At 37.3% G+C, this 16747-nt stretch overlaps 1 protein-coding gene across 1 annotated transcript in view; it reads left to right on the top strand.

Annotated features, from left to right (window-relative positions):
• The window catches only part of ODF2_1 (outer dense fiber of sperm tails 2), a gene marked incomplete at its 3' end in the record, with an annotated part of 53322 nt that extends 37210 nt beyond the window's left edge, over positions 1-16112 (top strand). Inside the window, exons 3-10 of the mRNA XM_051217954.1 lie at positions 436-729; positions 2372-2615; positions 3689-3830; positions 4526-4754; positions 10733-10873; positions 12381-12557; positions 13540-13788; positions 14770-16112. Of these exons, the coding sequence (XP_051064388.1) occupies positions 436-729; positions 2372-2615; positions 3689-3830; positions 4526-4754; positions 10733-10873; positions 12381-12557; positions 13540-13788; positions 14770-15120 (1827 nt within the window). The remainder of the gene's footprint in view (positions 1-435; positions 730-2371; positions 2616-3688; positions 3831-4525; positions 4755-10732; positions 10874-12380; positions 12558-13539; positions 13789-14769) is intronic.
• Positions 16113-16747: the final 635 nt, after the last annotated feature.

Raw genomic sequence — 16747 nt, 5'->3', positions numbered from 1 at the left:
TTTAAGGAATAAAAAGTATGACAACTTTAATACTCAGGATCTGAGAGAAGACGAAAGGTCGATACATCTGCACTTTTGTGACTGATTGAGTCAGGTAACCCAAAATCTCTAGCGATTGGTTCCGATAATCGCGCGGATACTAACCGGCTGGAACATACCAATATGATTCGGTTCGACATCCGATGGATTAATGGACTGGTTCCACGTTTGGTTTTTCCTCTCCTAGTTTTTTTCTAACCTACTCCTACGCCTCCAAACATTGCGAGCTAAGGTAGGCCGTGGTTCTGTATGCTTACTACTTGTGGTTCCTTTTTTTCAAAATAATATCAGTTATGTTCTAAAAGTAGTTTTGTTCAAGTTCCTAATTCTATATCAAATATACGGATAAGTAAATATATATTTTTTTCTCATTCATATTTTATTGTTTACGTTCAGGATTTTATACAGTTAAATGGTATGGAATCTGACAAAGAGCCACAGGATCAGTATTCTAAACAATTTAGTCCCCATGATAATATTTCGATGCAAGAGCAACCATATAGTTCTGTGAAGCATAAGGAAACAATTAAGCCTACCTATATCGCAGGAAAGAACAAGGATTTTGAAGGCAGACTAAATGATGGATCATTGTTGACAAATGTGGTTTTAGATGAATGGATTAAAGACTTGGATACTGCGACTAATCATATTGCGAAATCAGCAAGAAATATAGTGGATTGTCTAGAACAGGTAAGATTAAATGTCTTTGGAAAAGTTTCACCCTTGCGAAATGACATCGCTTACAAATATACAGGTAGAATGGAACCTTCGCACTTAAGACTGAATAAGTTTAGAAATGAATAACAATTGGCTCATTACAGTGCTATTTTCAGAAAAAAATATGCTATGTGGATACACATCAGTCAGATTGTGGCTTTGAAAATTGTACAGCAGGAAAATTCTTAAGTAGAAAAAAAGTGACAGAAAAACATCACATTCGAATCATGAAGTCAAAGTGACAAGTAACGTAGAATCATAGTGTAGTGTTTCTCTCTAAGAACCTCCAGAATGTTGAATAGTATATTTTGATAGTCTAGTTCTATGCCAGTATTAATACAGTCAGTGTTTTATTGAGATCATGAGGTTAGACAATAACACTTGGATCCCGGCTCACTGGTCTAGAGGTTATGTGCTCGCGCGGTACCAAGGGTCCTGGATCCAGGTCCTGCGTGTGGGATCGTGTACGCGCACTGCTGAGGAGTCCCGTACTAGGACGAAACGGCCGTCTAGTGCTCCCAGGTTTTCAATGGTGGTTTAACATTGATCAGTTGATGATTTCAATAAAAGCTCCACAGTCTCCACAACCATATACTGATGAACAATATTATTATTCAATGATGAACATCTGTCTGTTTTCTTTCAACGTTTATTTACGGTTTCGAGTGGGTACATGACTTCAGTATCCTTATATGCAATCCTTCTTTTATATATTACTACCATTGAAGTTACTACTGTGAATTTGCTGTTCATCTTTTTGTGCTAATGAGGTGTGGCAATTTGAACCGATGCACATATTTGCCCGGTCCTACGTTGTAGCTGATCGACCAACATGACTTAAGTAACCAAATCATTGTGAAGATGCTAATTAATTATGCTTTTGGTTTATGTGTAGACCTTTGAGTTTAACTCTTCCACTGCACTCATTGTAGCACCAGATTTAGATTATTAATACTGAAGTCAAAGTAAGGTTGGAAAAATCAATATACAGGAGTGGAGAATCTTTATGTACAACTAAATACCACATCTTAAATTTCATAATCATTACGCTGTCTGTAACGTAAAATTTACAATGCTTTTAGGTGTTGGTTGTAGTTAAATAGGGCTCTTGTTCACCAAAACGTCAAGCAAATCCTCATCTTACTCTGATCACTTAAAAGTTTATAAAATTCTCCTTGCACTATAATAAGACCATCATTTTTAAGTAGGTGAGTAAACATAATTGTACTAAACATGTTTTGTTTTTAGCACCTCACGGAACAGGATATAATTACTAACCAATGTGCCAACCTAAACTTTACATCTTTATGTCCAGTTTTTCGTTTTCGGATGCACAAACACTTCCGTGTTTATGAAGTAAAATCTCCGTCCTTTGTTGTAAATGTTCATTATTAGGGTCTATATTCCTCATTATATTGCAGAAAATCGGTTACATACTGTTAACTTTTACATGGATTTACGTTTACTACAAAGATTAGTTTTGGACCTGAAAAATCTTATTTCAACTGAAAAGTATCACAGGAACATACATTAATTCTAGTTTTTACAAGGTTTCATTTCTTATATTTATTAGATTTGATTAACAATTCTTCGATTATGGTATTCCTCATCGTAGGTTGCATATGAAGGAAGACGTGTTGACTCACATGATATGTCACGTATTGTTCAACCAAGGGATGAGTTACTATTACATGCTGAAGTCGCTGGGTGTGCAGGACGAGAGTTATGTCGCTGGGCTTCAAGTATTCAACAACAACAACAAGATCAAATTTTAAATAACCGCTTAGCTCAGACACAAAACCGTGAAGCCACTTTAACCTCTGAAGTTCGACGTTTGACAGAAAAACTGGGCCGAATGGGTAGGTCTCGTGTGTTACTTATTATTTAAACACATTTACTATTCAAAGATAGTTTTAATCATGAAGTGAAATTATCTGCCCAAAAACGGAAACTTAAATAGATATCTCGTCCAATCTGTAAATTCCTAGCAGTATATACCCACAACTTCACTCCTAATCAAACTCTAAACCTTCATTGCTTTCAGTACACACGTTTCTGTTAAACCACTAAGTAGAGCAGTTGATTATTCGTTTTAACTGGTTCTCCTTTCAACCGGTATGTTGTACGTCTGAACATTCTACTACCTACTTCAGATCGAGGAGCTAGAGCCGTCACGTAAAAGTTTGCCTGGAAGTCAAATACGTAAATGAGTTACATTCATCCACTGAGTCACTTATGTCAGATGTGAGACAGTTAGTTACTCATATTAAAAAGCATTGGAGTGAATTTTACTTTAATTCTCACGAATTTTTAGTGGTCTGATGATCTGAATCCGATTGGAAAGAACATTTGAATATGTCATAATTCCGTATAATACACCTAGTCTATAGTTGTTTGTGTGACGGCGGTTGTGAGAAGCTAAATACAGATTGCGTCGGATAAATCTACTCCAGGCACTCATTTGTTCAGACACATATTAAGAACAAGAAGCGGGAAGGCAGGTGTGCCAACTCCCATTTTTATGAGACGTGACTCAATATTTGTAGCCAGAAAAAGTAAGCTATGTGAGATATGTGATGAATAGGGTAAACGATACACGTACAACACTCATGCAAAACAGTCTACTTAATAAGAGGATAATTGACAAGGTCAAAATGTGACTGAAGAAAAATGAATAGACTGGTTTGTCTGGAAGCTAGGATAACCTATATGGCCTTGACCTAGTGTTAGACACTACAAATTATCACATATTGAGTTTCATACATGCTGTCTGCTTTATCATGGATAAATTAGTAGTATACTTAGTCTCCATATGCAATGTGAATTCGATTCATAACTTAGTAAGAAGTGTATGTAGTTTACTGGGTCTCTATTGTTTGCTTTACTTATACGATTATTACATTGAATGCGTTTTCCTCTTTCGGTTATTTAGAAGTTGATTTGGAACTGGCTCGTAAACAATTGGATGAACAACAAAATGAAAGCTTAAAATTCAATACAGTACATGAATCCATGGAGTCTGTTAAAAATCACTTGCAACGTCAACTACGTCAACGTGAATCAGAATGCAGCCGGTTAGTTTTTTTATTATCTGTTCATGATTGATCCTGGTTTCTATTTTATTACTTCGTGTGTGCTGTCTACGACTTTCGAATTAGGACATTTACTAAACTGTAATCACTTCATTGTTTCTTTATGTCAAATATACGATCTCAAACCCTGCTGTAACATAACATCGTTGATGCTTATCTTCACAAAAGGACGTTGGGGAACCAAACCATAGATTCAAGAAAACCATCTAGCTTTGGGCGTTCACATTTTTAATTACATGTATTTACTTCAACAATTAGAGCTCATTTGTTAAAATTCAATGAAGTACATCCGACTTAGTTGAAAAGACAATGATGTTTGAGAATAAATTTTAACTGAGCTCTAAGACTTCACCATCATAATTTAGTGTTTAATTTATTGAGCTATGGGAAAAATAAGATTGATTCAGCACAAACTTCGGGTAGACGTTTGTTCAGAATAACGATGAAAGCTCCAGGACCAAACCATCCAGCTCAAAGGACGAAACTCCACCAAAATCATCCACCTCAGCTACAAATCTTCATCTCACGATTGATTCCACAAGTTCCAACTTAATATTTTAAATTCTAATTATGTATAGACCTATAAATCATATCATATTGTCAAATTCTAATTGGTTTCCGAACAAAACCTTTTTTACGGTTTAGCCGTTACACACTTGTTTTTGTCATTGTTTTAGTTTGTCTGTCCAAGTACGTAATTTGGAAACTCGTCTAGCAGAACAGCAAGCACAGAATCAAGCTCGTCTGGAAACAGCTGAAGTCAGTTTAGAACGTATGCGAGAAACAAAAGAAGCATTGAAACGAGCTGCTAAGTCACAGAAACGTCGTGCAGATGAAGCTGAAGAAGCATATCGTGAAATTTCTCACAAGCTTGCTACTCAAGAGTCTATTATAGCTGGTTTTCAGGTAAGAGATAATGAATTTTGCAAAATGAGTTGTTTGCATATTTAGGTTCGTTCATAAACATATTATTTACTGGGACCCAACATAAAAGTTTTATTTTTTGTATGAAACCAAGAGTGTCAATAGTCTATCTATCGTGATACGATTTAAAGAAGTTACTCTGAAGATAACTAGAAAGTCAACAAAAGCCAGGAAAGAATAAACAATCGTTTCTTTTTAGTATGACGTACTTACGATGCATACTAGAGACCTAACCCCATGATCTCCGGACCTCGCTGTATTTACGACACTTCAGTCTTCATTATTCGAAATATTGATTTGATTTTGTGGTCTTGAAACTAATTTGCTCATTAAAATGATTAAAACTCACTTAACATTTTACCTTACGCGTATGGTCAGAATCCATAGGCTGTCTTTCACTTAGGTTTCGTTTAAATCGTTATATAATCAAATGTGAAGTTCCTCTGTAGCGTAAGCGTATGTACAACTATTGAGTTTTTTAAAGAAATTATTCATCAGCTAGTAAACAAGATGATTATCAGTGTTGAACGATGCAAGCTTGAAATACGTTTCTTGTTTGACTGTGAATACGCTTCATTATTAAGTTTCACAAAGTACTAAATTTTCGAATGTCCTTGATATAACGGTAAAAAGACAGTTTCGCGTCCATACATTTGATGATAAACAATACGACTTGACAAACATGACATGCTCGATCACGATATCATATAACACGCTAGATAGTTAGATAACCAGATAAAATCACATGGTGTACAATTCCGAACAGAGATTTAGAACCAGATTATTAGCTAAAATAGCCGTTTATTAACACAAATTGTAAGCTGTTACACAGCGTGAAATACATAATAGAATACAATCGAATACATAGTGGAACGAATTTACAATATTGTGTAGTCTCGATATGCATTCTACATTCTGATGTGTCCACCTTCGCTTGTTGATCAATCACGTCCTCCGACATATCAGTCTCCAAATGCGAAACTCCAGTCAGTCAGTCAGTAACAACGGAGAACTTCGTACGTACGTACACACCACATTAGCACAGAGATGCAGTTGTCAATTCAGATCCCGTAGTGGTAGAGGCGGTAAGAGTATAAGCAGTAATCGGAAACATTAGGGTTTGAAGATGTTATTTAGAGAGTATAATCCAGTGAAATAAATTTGGAAAGAGAAAAAAAGAGACAAGGAGGATTCAGGAGATTAGAATTTAGGAGAACACAAAGAGTGGATGCACCTGCCCCATTGCAAACGATTTTGAGCCATATCATTCAGGGTCTCTAACTGTCGGTTGCTATCATCTCTCGGTCCCCAACCAGGTAGTCTACACCTACCAACATGGCTCAGTCCACTTGTCAGTAACTTCATGGACTTGTGCCACGCGTAACTTACTGTTGTGTGATACCTTTGTTACAATTCAACTAGCGATTATTTATTTATTTGAACACATGAATATTGGTACAAGAGAGCGCCAATATATATGCGCCACACAAAACAATGAGAATTCGAAGAGAAACAGAAAAGAAGAAAAAGCTAAGGAGCGCAAAAGAAAAGAGAACAATAACGAAGAGATTGGTGTAAGGTAATGCGCTAGTAATCAGGGAACGCAAAGGTACAATCGGAAGAAATCTTTCAAGTAAAGGAGACACAACCACTGTTTATGAAGAAACTAAAAGAAGGTTACAGCAGGATCGCCACTGGCTTCTATTCTGAGCCATATCTGATAACGTCTCTAGCCACTGTGTAACACCATCTCTCGGACCCCAACCAGGGAGTCGTGAAGGACCGACAGAAGCCAGCCCTTTGCAGCTTTCTTTCATGCCACGACACCATTTCATGCACTGACCACCTCTCCGCTTCTTCCAACCAGTCCCAGAGTCGGCAAATAATGCACGACGTGGAATTCTCTGGGACGACATTCGGAGAACATGTCCAAGCCACCGAAGTCGGTGTTTCAAAATGGTGACACCAATTGAATTATCATCTCTGTGCCCGAACATACGATGTCGAACCTCTGCATTACTGACATGGTGTTGCCACTGGATGTCAGCCATCCTTCGGAGACAACGATGATCGAACACAGAGAGTCGTCTAACGTCCTCAACTCGGAGAGGCCAGGTTTCACAAGCATAGAGCAAGACTGCTCTCACCGACGTGTTGTAGATCCGACCTTTTACAGCCAGACTAACATCACGAAGGCGCCAAAGGTGGCCCAGATTGGCATAAGCCGCTCTGGCTTTCACTATACGTGCATTGATCTCATCACTCACACCCCCACCAACACTTATGCAGCTACCCAGATACACGAACTTCTCGACTACGTCTATCTGCTCACCACCCAGGGTGAGTACAGGATTGGAATCCTGCCAGTCTTGTAGAAGTACTTTCCACTTCGAAGGTGCAAAGCACATACCATACCTACGGACACTGATTGCCAACTGATTAAGTGCGGATTGCATGCCTTGGGCATTATCGTACAGTAAGACAATATCGTCCGCATACTCAAGGTCGAGAAGTCTTTCTCCAGGCAACAGGTCCACACCACCATTACTTACATTCATCAGAGCTGTTTCCAGAATGTCATCGATGGCAAAGTTGAAGAGGAATGGTGAGATTGGGCAACCCTGCCTAACCCCACTGCTCGAATGGAACAATGGAGAGCAGTGGTTGTATGCCCTCACTCTGCCTGAGGTGTTTTTATATAGGGCTTTCAGGATGTTAATAAACTTCTCAGGCACACCCTTCTTCAATAGACAATCCCAGAGAACAGTTCTGTCCAACGAATCGAAGGCAGTCCTGATGTCAAGAAACACTACGATTGTCGGCCTTTGATAAGTATGACGGTGTTCTAACATTTGACGGAGGGTGAAGATATGATCAATACATCCTCGACCAGAACGAAACCCAGCCTGCTCCTCGCGAGTCAATCATTCTCGGGTTTTGAACAACCTACGAAGTATGACGGAAGCCAATAGCTTGGACGCAATCGGAAGTAGACTTATCCCCGATAGTTGTTACAGGAACGACATGAACCCTTTTTAAAGATAGGGACAACTATCGACTCATTCCATGACGTTGGTACACTCTCTAGTTCCCAAATCTTTGTAAACAACGTCGTCAATTCCTTAGTCAATAAGTCACCACCATCTTTAAAAAGAGCCGGAGGTAAGTCATCTGGGCCAGGTGATTTGTAACGCTTCAAGAGTTGGAGTTCCTTGCGGACTTCCTCCTCGTTTGGTGGATCAGTCGTCACCGGCCATGGAGGGCAGGACATTCTGACCGATGTTGCCGGAGCAGCAGGCCAGTTGAACTGCCCTTCGAAGAATTCTGCCCATCGTCCAAGACGTCGATGGATGTTAGTGATTGGCATCCCATCATCCTCGCAGATTGTTTCACTCACACCAGACTTCTTGCTGCCAGTGGCTCGGATGAGTTGGAAGAGCTTCCGGTAGTTACCAGGTGCAGCTGCTGTTTCCAGCTCATTGGCACGTTTCGACCACCAGGCTTCTCGTTCCTTACGCAAGCTTTGCCCGATTTCCCTACGTAACAACCTTCGTTTGTGGTCAAACTCACGGTCACCCGGAGTAGACCGACGGGCTTCAATGAGTTGTAAGGAACCTGCAGAAACCCAGTGCTTATAAGCTGGACGTTTCGCGAACCCACAACTGACTGTACCCGCCATTTTCATGGCGTCATGCAATTGCAACCAATGCTCATCTATACTTTTCGGTGGAGTGGTAGCTAGCCTAGAGGCTAGCTCGGTTCGATACCTACTTGCAACAGAAGTTGCAACCAGCTTGCTAATATCAATCCGTTGATGGCGGCCACTTCGTTGTCCACTGAAAAGTAAGGTAAGATTGGCGCAGACCAAGGCATGGTCAGAGTCCAGATAGGTACTCCAAAAGGAGCGGCAGTCTTGTACAGAACCACGCCAGCGGTAGCTGATCGCGATGTGATCAATCTGAGTCCAGGCTTGAGATGCAGACGGAGGACGCCAGGTGGCACATCGGCGATGACTGTGCCGAAAGTCAGTGCTAGCCAGAAACAGGTTGTGGTCTGTGCAGAGTTGCAGTAGACGGTCCCCGTTATCTGACCTGCGACCAACGAGTCCCCATCGGCCACCTAGACGACTCTCTTCTGTGCCTAGACGCCCGACCTGAGCATTCAAGTCTCCGGCTAGTACTACAATATCTGTCGAACGCACTTTCTGGAGAAGAAGAGATAACTGGTGGTAGAACTCATCCTTGATTGCATCCGGGCTGCAATCTGTCGGGGCATAGGCGGGAATGACGAAAAGACATCGTTTCTCACGCCGATTTCTTCTCACTTTGATGGAACTTTCTAATCTAACAGCACATAACCGACTGTTATTGGGGATTCAATCGACTAGTGCTGCCTCAGCTCTAGCGCTTAGTGCGACACCAACGCCAGCAAGACCAGACGAAGATGCCACAGGGTCCCCGGATAAACGCACGTAAAACAAGCTTTTTGAAGTGACAGATTTAGAGCGAATTTGTAGTACTTCACCAGAGTCTTGAATACGGTTCTCGGATAGACAGCAGACATCGATATGAAGACTTTCCAAAGACATAGCCAGCCCTATCTGTTGTCCGACCTGCATAAGTATGCGAACGTTGAAGGCAGCCAGTTTGAATGGTGCACGTGGTTTCAGAAAAACTGCTTCAGTACTCATATTCAGTGGTAACATACAATTTTCAACCGGACAGTGACCCGAAAACGTTTAGATACAGTCGAATTTCCGCCAAAGACGAGCCACTGTATAAGTATAAAAGAGGGTGAATAATGTGGTTAATAATAATAATAATAATAATAATAATAATAATAATAATAATAATAATAATAATAATAATAATAATAATAATAATAACAATAATAACAATAATAATAATAATAATAACAATAATAATAATAATAATAACAATAATAATAATAATAATAACAATAATAATAATAATAACAATAATAATAATAATAATAATAGTGATAATAATAATAATAATAATAGTGATAATAATAATAATAATAGTGATAATAATAATAATAGTATTAATAATAATAGTGATAATAATAATAATAGTATTAATAATGACAATAATAGTAATGATGATAATTTGAATCAATTGATTGTTTTTCGAAGCGAGAAATGTAGTTTTCATAGACATAGAGAGGTCATCATTTGTGTGTGGGCTGTGATACTGCCCGGGTGCCCAAACCGAAGCAGGTGGTTTTCTTAGGGGGCCACTCCCCGAGCCTTTGACCTAAAGGTCTAACCCACAAGGCAGTGGAGCATCGTAAGGAGATGCAATCCCATGGTAGCCGGTGACCAACGATTGCTTCATACGCCATTTGTTCCCGCAGGATACTGGAGCCCATGTGCACCATTGGTTTGTGATCCGGTCAAAGCGCCGGGTATTCGCTTTTCGTCCTCATTTTCGTAAACAACACCCCCGTCACGAGAAGGCAATGAGTAGGACTTCCCTGGCAGAGGCTATATACGAGCGGCCGTGTGAGAGTATTTCGAGAGGGAGAGCGGACTCTCCCCACTCTCGGCCGTACCAGGGCATTCGGGGGCAACTAGCGAACCGGTCATCATCTGTTAGCCGATTCTGTCTTTTTAATTTGTCTTAAAGGAAACTCTGAGTTTTTGTTGCTCATGCTTTTCTTCATAACATTACAGCAGGAATTGGAATGGGTGACTGGTTTTATTTTTTCAGCATATATAAGACAAACTTGATTTTATTGGACGGCAAAACGTTCAATGAGTGTTATAGAGTGTAACGTGATAAGCAGCCGGTTTGAACGTAACTTATTTTGATTTCAATCTTTCTTCAGTGGTCAGTAGTTGTAGGTTTGAATACCTTTTGCAACCCATAAACTTGCATATATTCATACATTTAAGCTCCGACACTTATTTCCCTTCATGATTTATCCTGTGTTCACAGACGGAATTGGAAAACTGTGCTCTTAGATCTAGAGGTCGTAGCAAGGAGCGTCAGTTAAATGATGTAGGCATTATGCATGATGGTGGAATAGTAGATTCAAATAAATCTATGTATGCAAATGGTGATAAGAGTTTAAGAGAGGTGAGTAAAACAAGTTTATATGACGTGTTAATACTTATATTTAATTTTATTATCATGCGATTGTGAAGCAGTGACTCACTAGTATTCGCAGTCAGCTTTCGTTTAAATAGGTTGCTGGTTTAAATCCCCACTACCTGGTGGTGTCCAGGCAGCCGAATAAAATAGGAAATCAACCTCCGTATAACAGCTGTGGCTTATTATCTGGTGCAAGCACGTAAATGGTTAAATATCAGGAAACTAGGTATTATTTTGATCGAGTTAATTATTTATTAAGATTTTTAGGATTTCTTGGTGATAGAATTGAAATTCTAGCAATATTTAGATACATTTTTCCTATTAAGGTGATCGTCATCAGAATCATAAGGAGACGTTGAGTACTAAAAACCGTAAACCAGTTAGAATCATGCCATCATTTAGTATCCGACATATTGAGCACGGATCTTTTCTATCGGAATTTGTGACATTATTTTATGAAAGATAAAAGTTGGTCAAGTCAACGAATGACACCAATGCATAAAAGCACTGATTATTTGTTTTAGTTGCGAGAAATTAATAGTTTAAATATAGCCCTGGTAATGCGAGATCGTCCTTTTTTATTTTTCTATATATCCTTAGTACCCCACAACTCGTTTGTTTATTTCTCTGCTCATTTAGTTCGTTTATTAGTGACCCTTTTTTTTACCTAACTCCGATTTGGATGGACGTATGAATGTTCTGTTTAACACGTTACCGGCGTTTATTTGAAAGCAGGGGAGATCTAAAAACAACTGAATACAAACCAGGGTCAGTGAATCTCCGAGGAGGAAGAACACAACGCATATATTTCGAAAATAGAACACCGCGGTTCTATCACAAAAATGGAAAGCTGATTTAAAATATAGTCTCACTAATCATCTTCAAGGCCAGTTTACGCAGGGCTTATTCTTCTAGCACATCCACTCTTTGTTGTCCTGCAATAAGAAAAAACACATTCACATTAATTACATCACGAATAATGATTTTTAATACTGTTAAGATGAGCATAAAACTTTAATTTAGCACCTAGACTAGAGTTGTTTGTGTGACGGCGGTTGTGAGAAGCTAAATACAGATTGCGTCGGATAAATCTACTCCAGGCACTCATTTGTTCAGACACATATTAAGAACAAGAAGCGGGAAGGCAGGTGTGCCAACTCCCATTTTTATGAGACGTGACTCAATATTTGTAGCCAGAAAAAGTAAGCTATGTGAGATATGTGATGAATAGGGTAAACGATACACGTACAACACTCATGCAAAACAGTCTACTTAATAAGAGGATAATTGACAAGGTCAAAATGTGACTGAAGAAAAATGAATAGACTGGTTTGTCTGGAAGCTAGGATAACCTATATGGCCTTGACCTAGTGTTAGACACTGCACGTTTTAGCATTCCTTGTATTGGCTTTCTATCTACTGTCTTAAAGGGATTTTTATATCTCATTATTGGGATTTCAGTCTATCAATAATTTTCTTATCTATTAAAAAGGAAAATCTCCGATTACGTGAAGTAGCTTCGAAATGCGAACAACGTTTACATGCAGCTGAAGAAGAACTACAGCATCTGCGTACTAGTTTGTCCACTTGTGAAGCTTTACTAAATGATTATCACGGAGATGCTGCAATGCAGGCTAGTCGACTACATACGTTGAATGAACGATTAAAAGTAATCTGGTTTTGTCACATTTAGTGTTTAATTTTTTAATTCTTTCTTCGTGATCAAATAATAATCATTGAGTATTGCATTGTTATACGAACGTCATTGATTAGAATTCTCATCACATAAACCGCTGACTAAATTATGGCAGAGTAAAAGAACAGCAGAATAGCTTAGTAGAATCATCATTTCATAAAGTCAAAATGCTATTAATAAGTGATTCAGTTAAACATTGTTGAAAAATGGTCGCAGAGAGATTTCATGTAATATACTTCAAAATCAAACTCGATGATGCTGAGGATCCATATCTCATGATTACTATATATTCATTTCTTCTAGTTTGGGTTATGCTGACAGTTTATTGTTAGCTGTCTCACGAAAGATACCTTCGTAAATGCGTGTAACATTTATATTCCCGTAATTATATTTAAAACGAATTCTGTTCAACCATTACGAAATGCGTAAGGTGTTTTCTCAGTGTCAATTCAACTGAATATTGATAATTATATACAGACTAATTGTCTGTTTATGGAGCTTTTTCTGGTTATCCTCAGATTCACTACATTTATTTTCTATTTTTCTGTCTTGCCCTTCAGATTGTGGTATGTTATGGACTTCAACCACACTAGGGTTCAGATGGTTAACTGATACCGTATGTAATTTGACACTAACACAGGTTTGACTCGTTCTTGTGAATCTAAACATTTGGATTGAATTATTTACATTGGTCTGTATCTTTATGGAATCAGAAAAACAACTCGGCATATTTCTAAGCTGTAGAGTTTGAGAATAAAGTTTCTCTTCAGTAGGTTGAGGATAAATGTCTCACTTTGCCGATGAATAGTGTGACTTGTGTACGCAGATACAGTTTGTTGATAAGTAACAGTAATTAAAAAAATTTGGGTATGCCAACGCCTTCTGCGAGCCGTCACTTTATAGTCTCTTGCTCCCGTATTTTTTTATTATCTGGTGGGATATTAATATTTTACAGAAAACAGAATCTGACAGAGAGCGTAGTCAGATTCAGTTGGATGATGTAGAACAAAGATTGCTTGAAGCAGAACACCGTAATCGTATTCTAGAGGATGCGTTACAATCAAAGGAATCCCAGAAAGGCGATTATGTGGCTAGCACTCCGGTCAATACAAAACAATCATCGAAATTAGGAGAATGCGACCAACAATTGCATTTGGACCGTGAGGATTATTCTGGTCAGAACAGTCAACTGAATGGAAGTGCTGTAAGTGGTTTGTATATGATTTTCGAATTTTCTCTGTGAATAATTCAGTGTTATACAAAGAAAGGAAAGATAATAAAATGGATTTGACTATAAAGAAGTATAAATACGGTTTTGTGCTTGAGACTAAAAGTTACATTTATTGTGTGATGACTAGTAATGCTAAAGCGCAATCAAAATCCTGATAATATGCAATAAAATTCCAAAATGTAGCTCATTTGGTCGTATTTTGTTAACTAAGTAAAACAGTGAATTACACTAATTCCAAGCAGAAAATAATGTGCTACTACCAGATAAAAATGGCATTTTAGCACATAAAAATTACGAACTATTAATTTATTAACAAATATTTTTTGAATTAAATTGACCAATTTTATCTGGCTAGTAAGTAAGGAAAATAAACAATCGCATTATGTTCCATCCAGATGATATGATATTCCGTCTGGACGTTAATAAACAATTTGTACATTCAAATTTTGAACCACTACTATCAGTGGGTCTCAAGCAATCATATATTAAGTTACTCAGTAAATATACTTCAGAAGATAAAACTTCTGATACTGTGGAATTATTATTAGAATTGCCGAAAGACGAGAAGTATTGATAATTAGATTCAAACCGATTATTAAACAGTAGACAATACAAAAATCTGTGTTATCTCATACTTATTCAATAGTTCTTCAAACTAACAATGATATAACTCATTTATCACATACAGGTAACTGTACTTACTGGGTTTTGAAGCAAATGGCTTGTATGAGTGTAAGTGATATTAACCAGCTTCCCAGACGAAACTCGGAGAACGGGTTCCAATCTGTGGCTTAATGGTTGAATATTGAGCTCTTCTGACTATTAACTCATTACTCACTTTCTATTAATCAGGTCAAGTTTCATTGTTTTTATGCATATTTTCCGAATGATTTCAAAATTAATTCAGTTATAGTTGTTTCTTGTTTTGCTAAATTCCATTCTACTTGTATTCAGAATATAGGCATATCAAAAGATCAAAATATAACAGGCACAACAAATAATGAATTAATTCAAGAACTAAGAAGAGAATTATGTGAAGCTCAGAACGAAAAAAAACAAATAGAAAATCGTACTGAAATACGTTTAAATGATTTGAGAGCTCAATTGAATCAAGCTGATGCAACGAACCGAAGTTTACAGGCATATTTAACATTTTTAAAGCGTTCTTATGCTAGTGTATTCCAACCAGACATGTTAATAAATCCTTCATTAATCAGTCCTTGTCAACCTATTGCATGTTCGTTAACAACTCAATTGACTACCAATAATACAATATCAAAAAGTACACATCGTGAATGTGTATAACCCCTAAGACTATATGTATACAAACACACAAAACAGTATTTGGAAAACGTGCTTCCTCAATAAACATCACTTAACAGTGATGTCTATCACTTCTTGTTGCTATCTTATTTTATGAACACCAGTTTATTAAACAATGCAGGAAAAATTTACCTAATTCAGTATATTAGTTTCTTTTGGCCTTTTTTAAGGCTTTCTTTTATTTTCTCTTGATCCTAAATTAAGTTGATTGAAACTTGGGAGAAAAAACTAGATTTCTTTCTCCTGTAATCTCTAGTATACAAAATATATAATACTCACTATGTTACTCATACTTCGATTCTATTGCCTGTGATAATTTTGTTAAGGATACTTGTTTTTATACTTTCATCATTATTACTTCTCTTGGAATGGTATTTAGTATTATCATTACTAATGGCTAATTTTTCTCTAATAATTTCCGTTTATGCTTATCGATTTTTAAAAAAATCAAATTGTTAGTACTGGTCAGTTTGTTGTTTATCCGTTTTGTTTACTTTTATACTTGTTTACACACGAACGTAAACTCATCTAGCATGTTGGAGTTTTGGATTCCTATAGTAACGCTGAAAAAATCCTGCTGTCTGAAGTTTATTGATTAAAGGTCAATATTCCTATTTTATTCCTTTTTTTGAAAATTTCGTTATAGACAGTTTTTAAGGGTAACAAATTGTTCGTTTGACTTTTCAGGAATTGATCTACCAGAAGATGCACCTATTTACTTAAAATACATATGTAGCATAATTTTGTTTAGTGAAGTCACTAACAAAGTACGCCTTCACTAATAATAAAAATGTGGTTGGGATACGTCTCTCCTCTTCTGAATATATAATGTTGCTTCAGGACAGTTATGGGTCAGCACCTAAATTAGTCATAGGGAGTAAGAGGGTTAAATGAGTTGACTACTTCATTTATCTTGAAAGTCTCATCAACCCTGATGGTTGGAGAAGTTCAAGCATGGAAACAAGAATCATGCCTGAGATTTGCCAATTCGCCTCACTTGTGATTCAGTCTGGCGTAAACTCTGATCTAGTTTGAATCCGTTAGTAAAGGCATCCCAGATGCCTTAATGGTAACTTTCTTTACTGTGACAGTTAGTCATTTAGGCCCGAGTTCAACGGAAACGATAAGTCCCCTCAATCATGATTTAGGAAAGAAAACTACATTGATTCACTGATGGAGTCATGAACTTTGTAATATATCCGTTATTAAATCCATTTGACATGAAAATGGAGGACCCACTAGTAGAAAATTCATAATATGAATGTTCAATAAGCTTAATGTAAAAACCAAGTATTTTATTAATGTATAAAACAAAACGATATCATTTAAAAGTAACAATTTTAATTAATACCGATAATTCATTAGCCGTCAGTTGCTTTATGTAGAATATTGAATTTAGAATGCATATAAAGTAAAAAAAGAAGAAAGGAATACTATTCAACACCTACTTGTCGCCTATAGTGTAACCGTAGTAATACACTATAAAAAGGTTACTCATTTGCATTAACGTTTCTAGTCAATACAAATTACGTTATATCTTTAGTATATGCATGCAATTGACCAAAACCTTGACATTAGAAAGAAAACTTGTCTTGATTTTTTATGAACA

The sequence above is a fragment of the Schistosoma haematobium genome, chromosome 7 (assembly GCF_000699445.3).
Source record: "Schistosoma haematobium chromosome 7, whole genome shotgun sequence".
NCBI lineage: Eukaryota > Metazoa > Platyhelminthes > Trematoda > Strigeidida > Schistosomatidae > Schistosoma > Schistosoma haematobium.
Note: the sequence above shows the minus strand (reverse complement) of the source record. Positions and strands in the feature narration are given on the sequence as shown.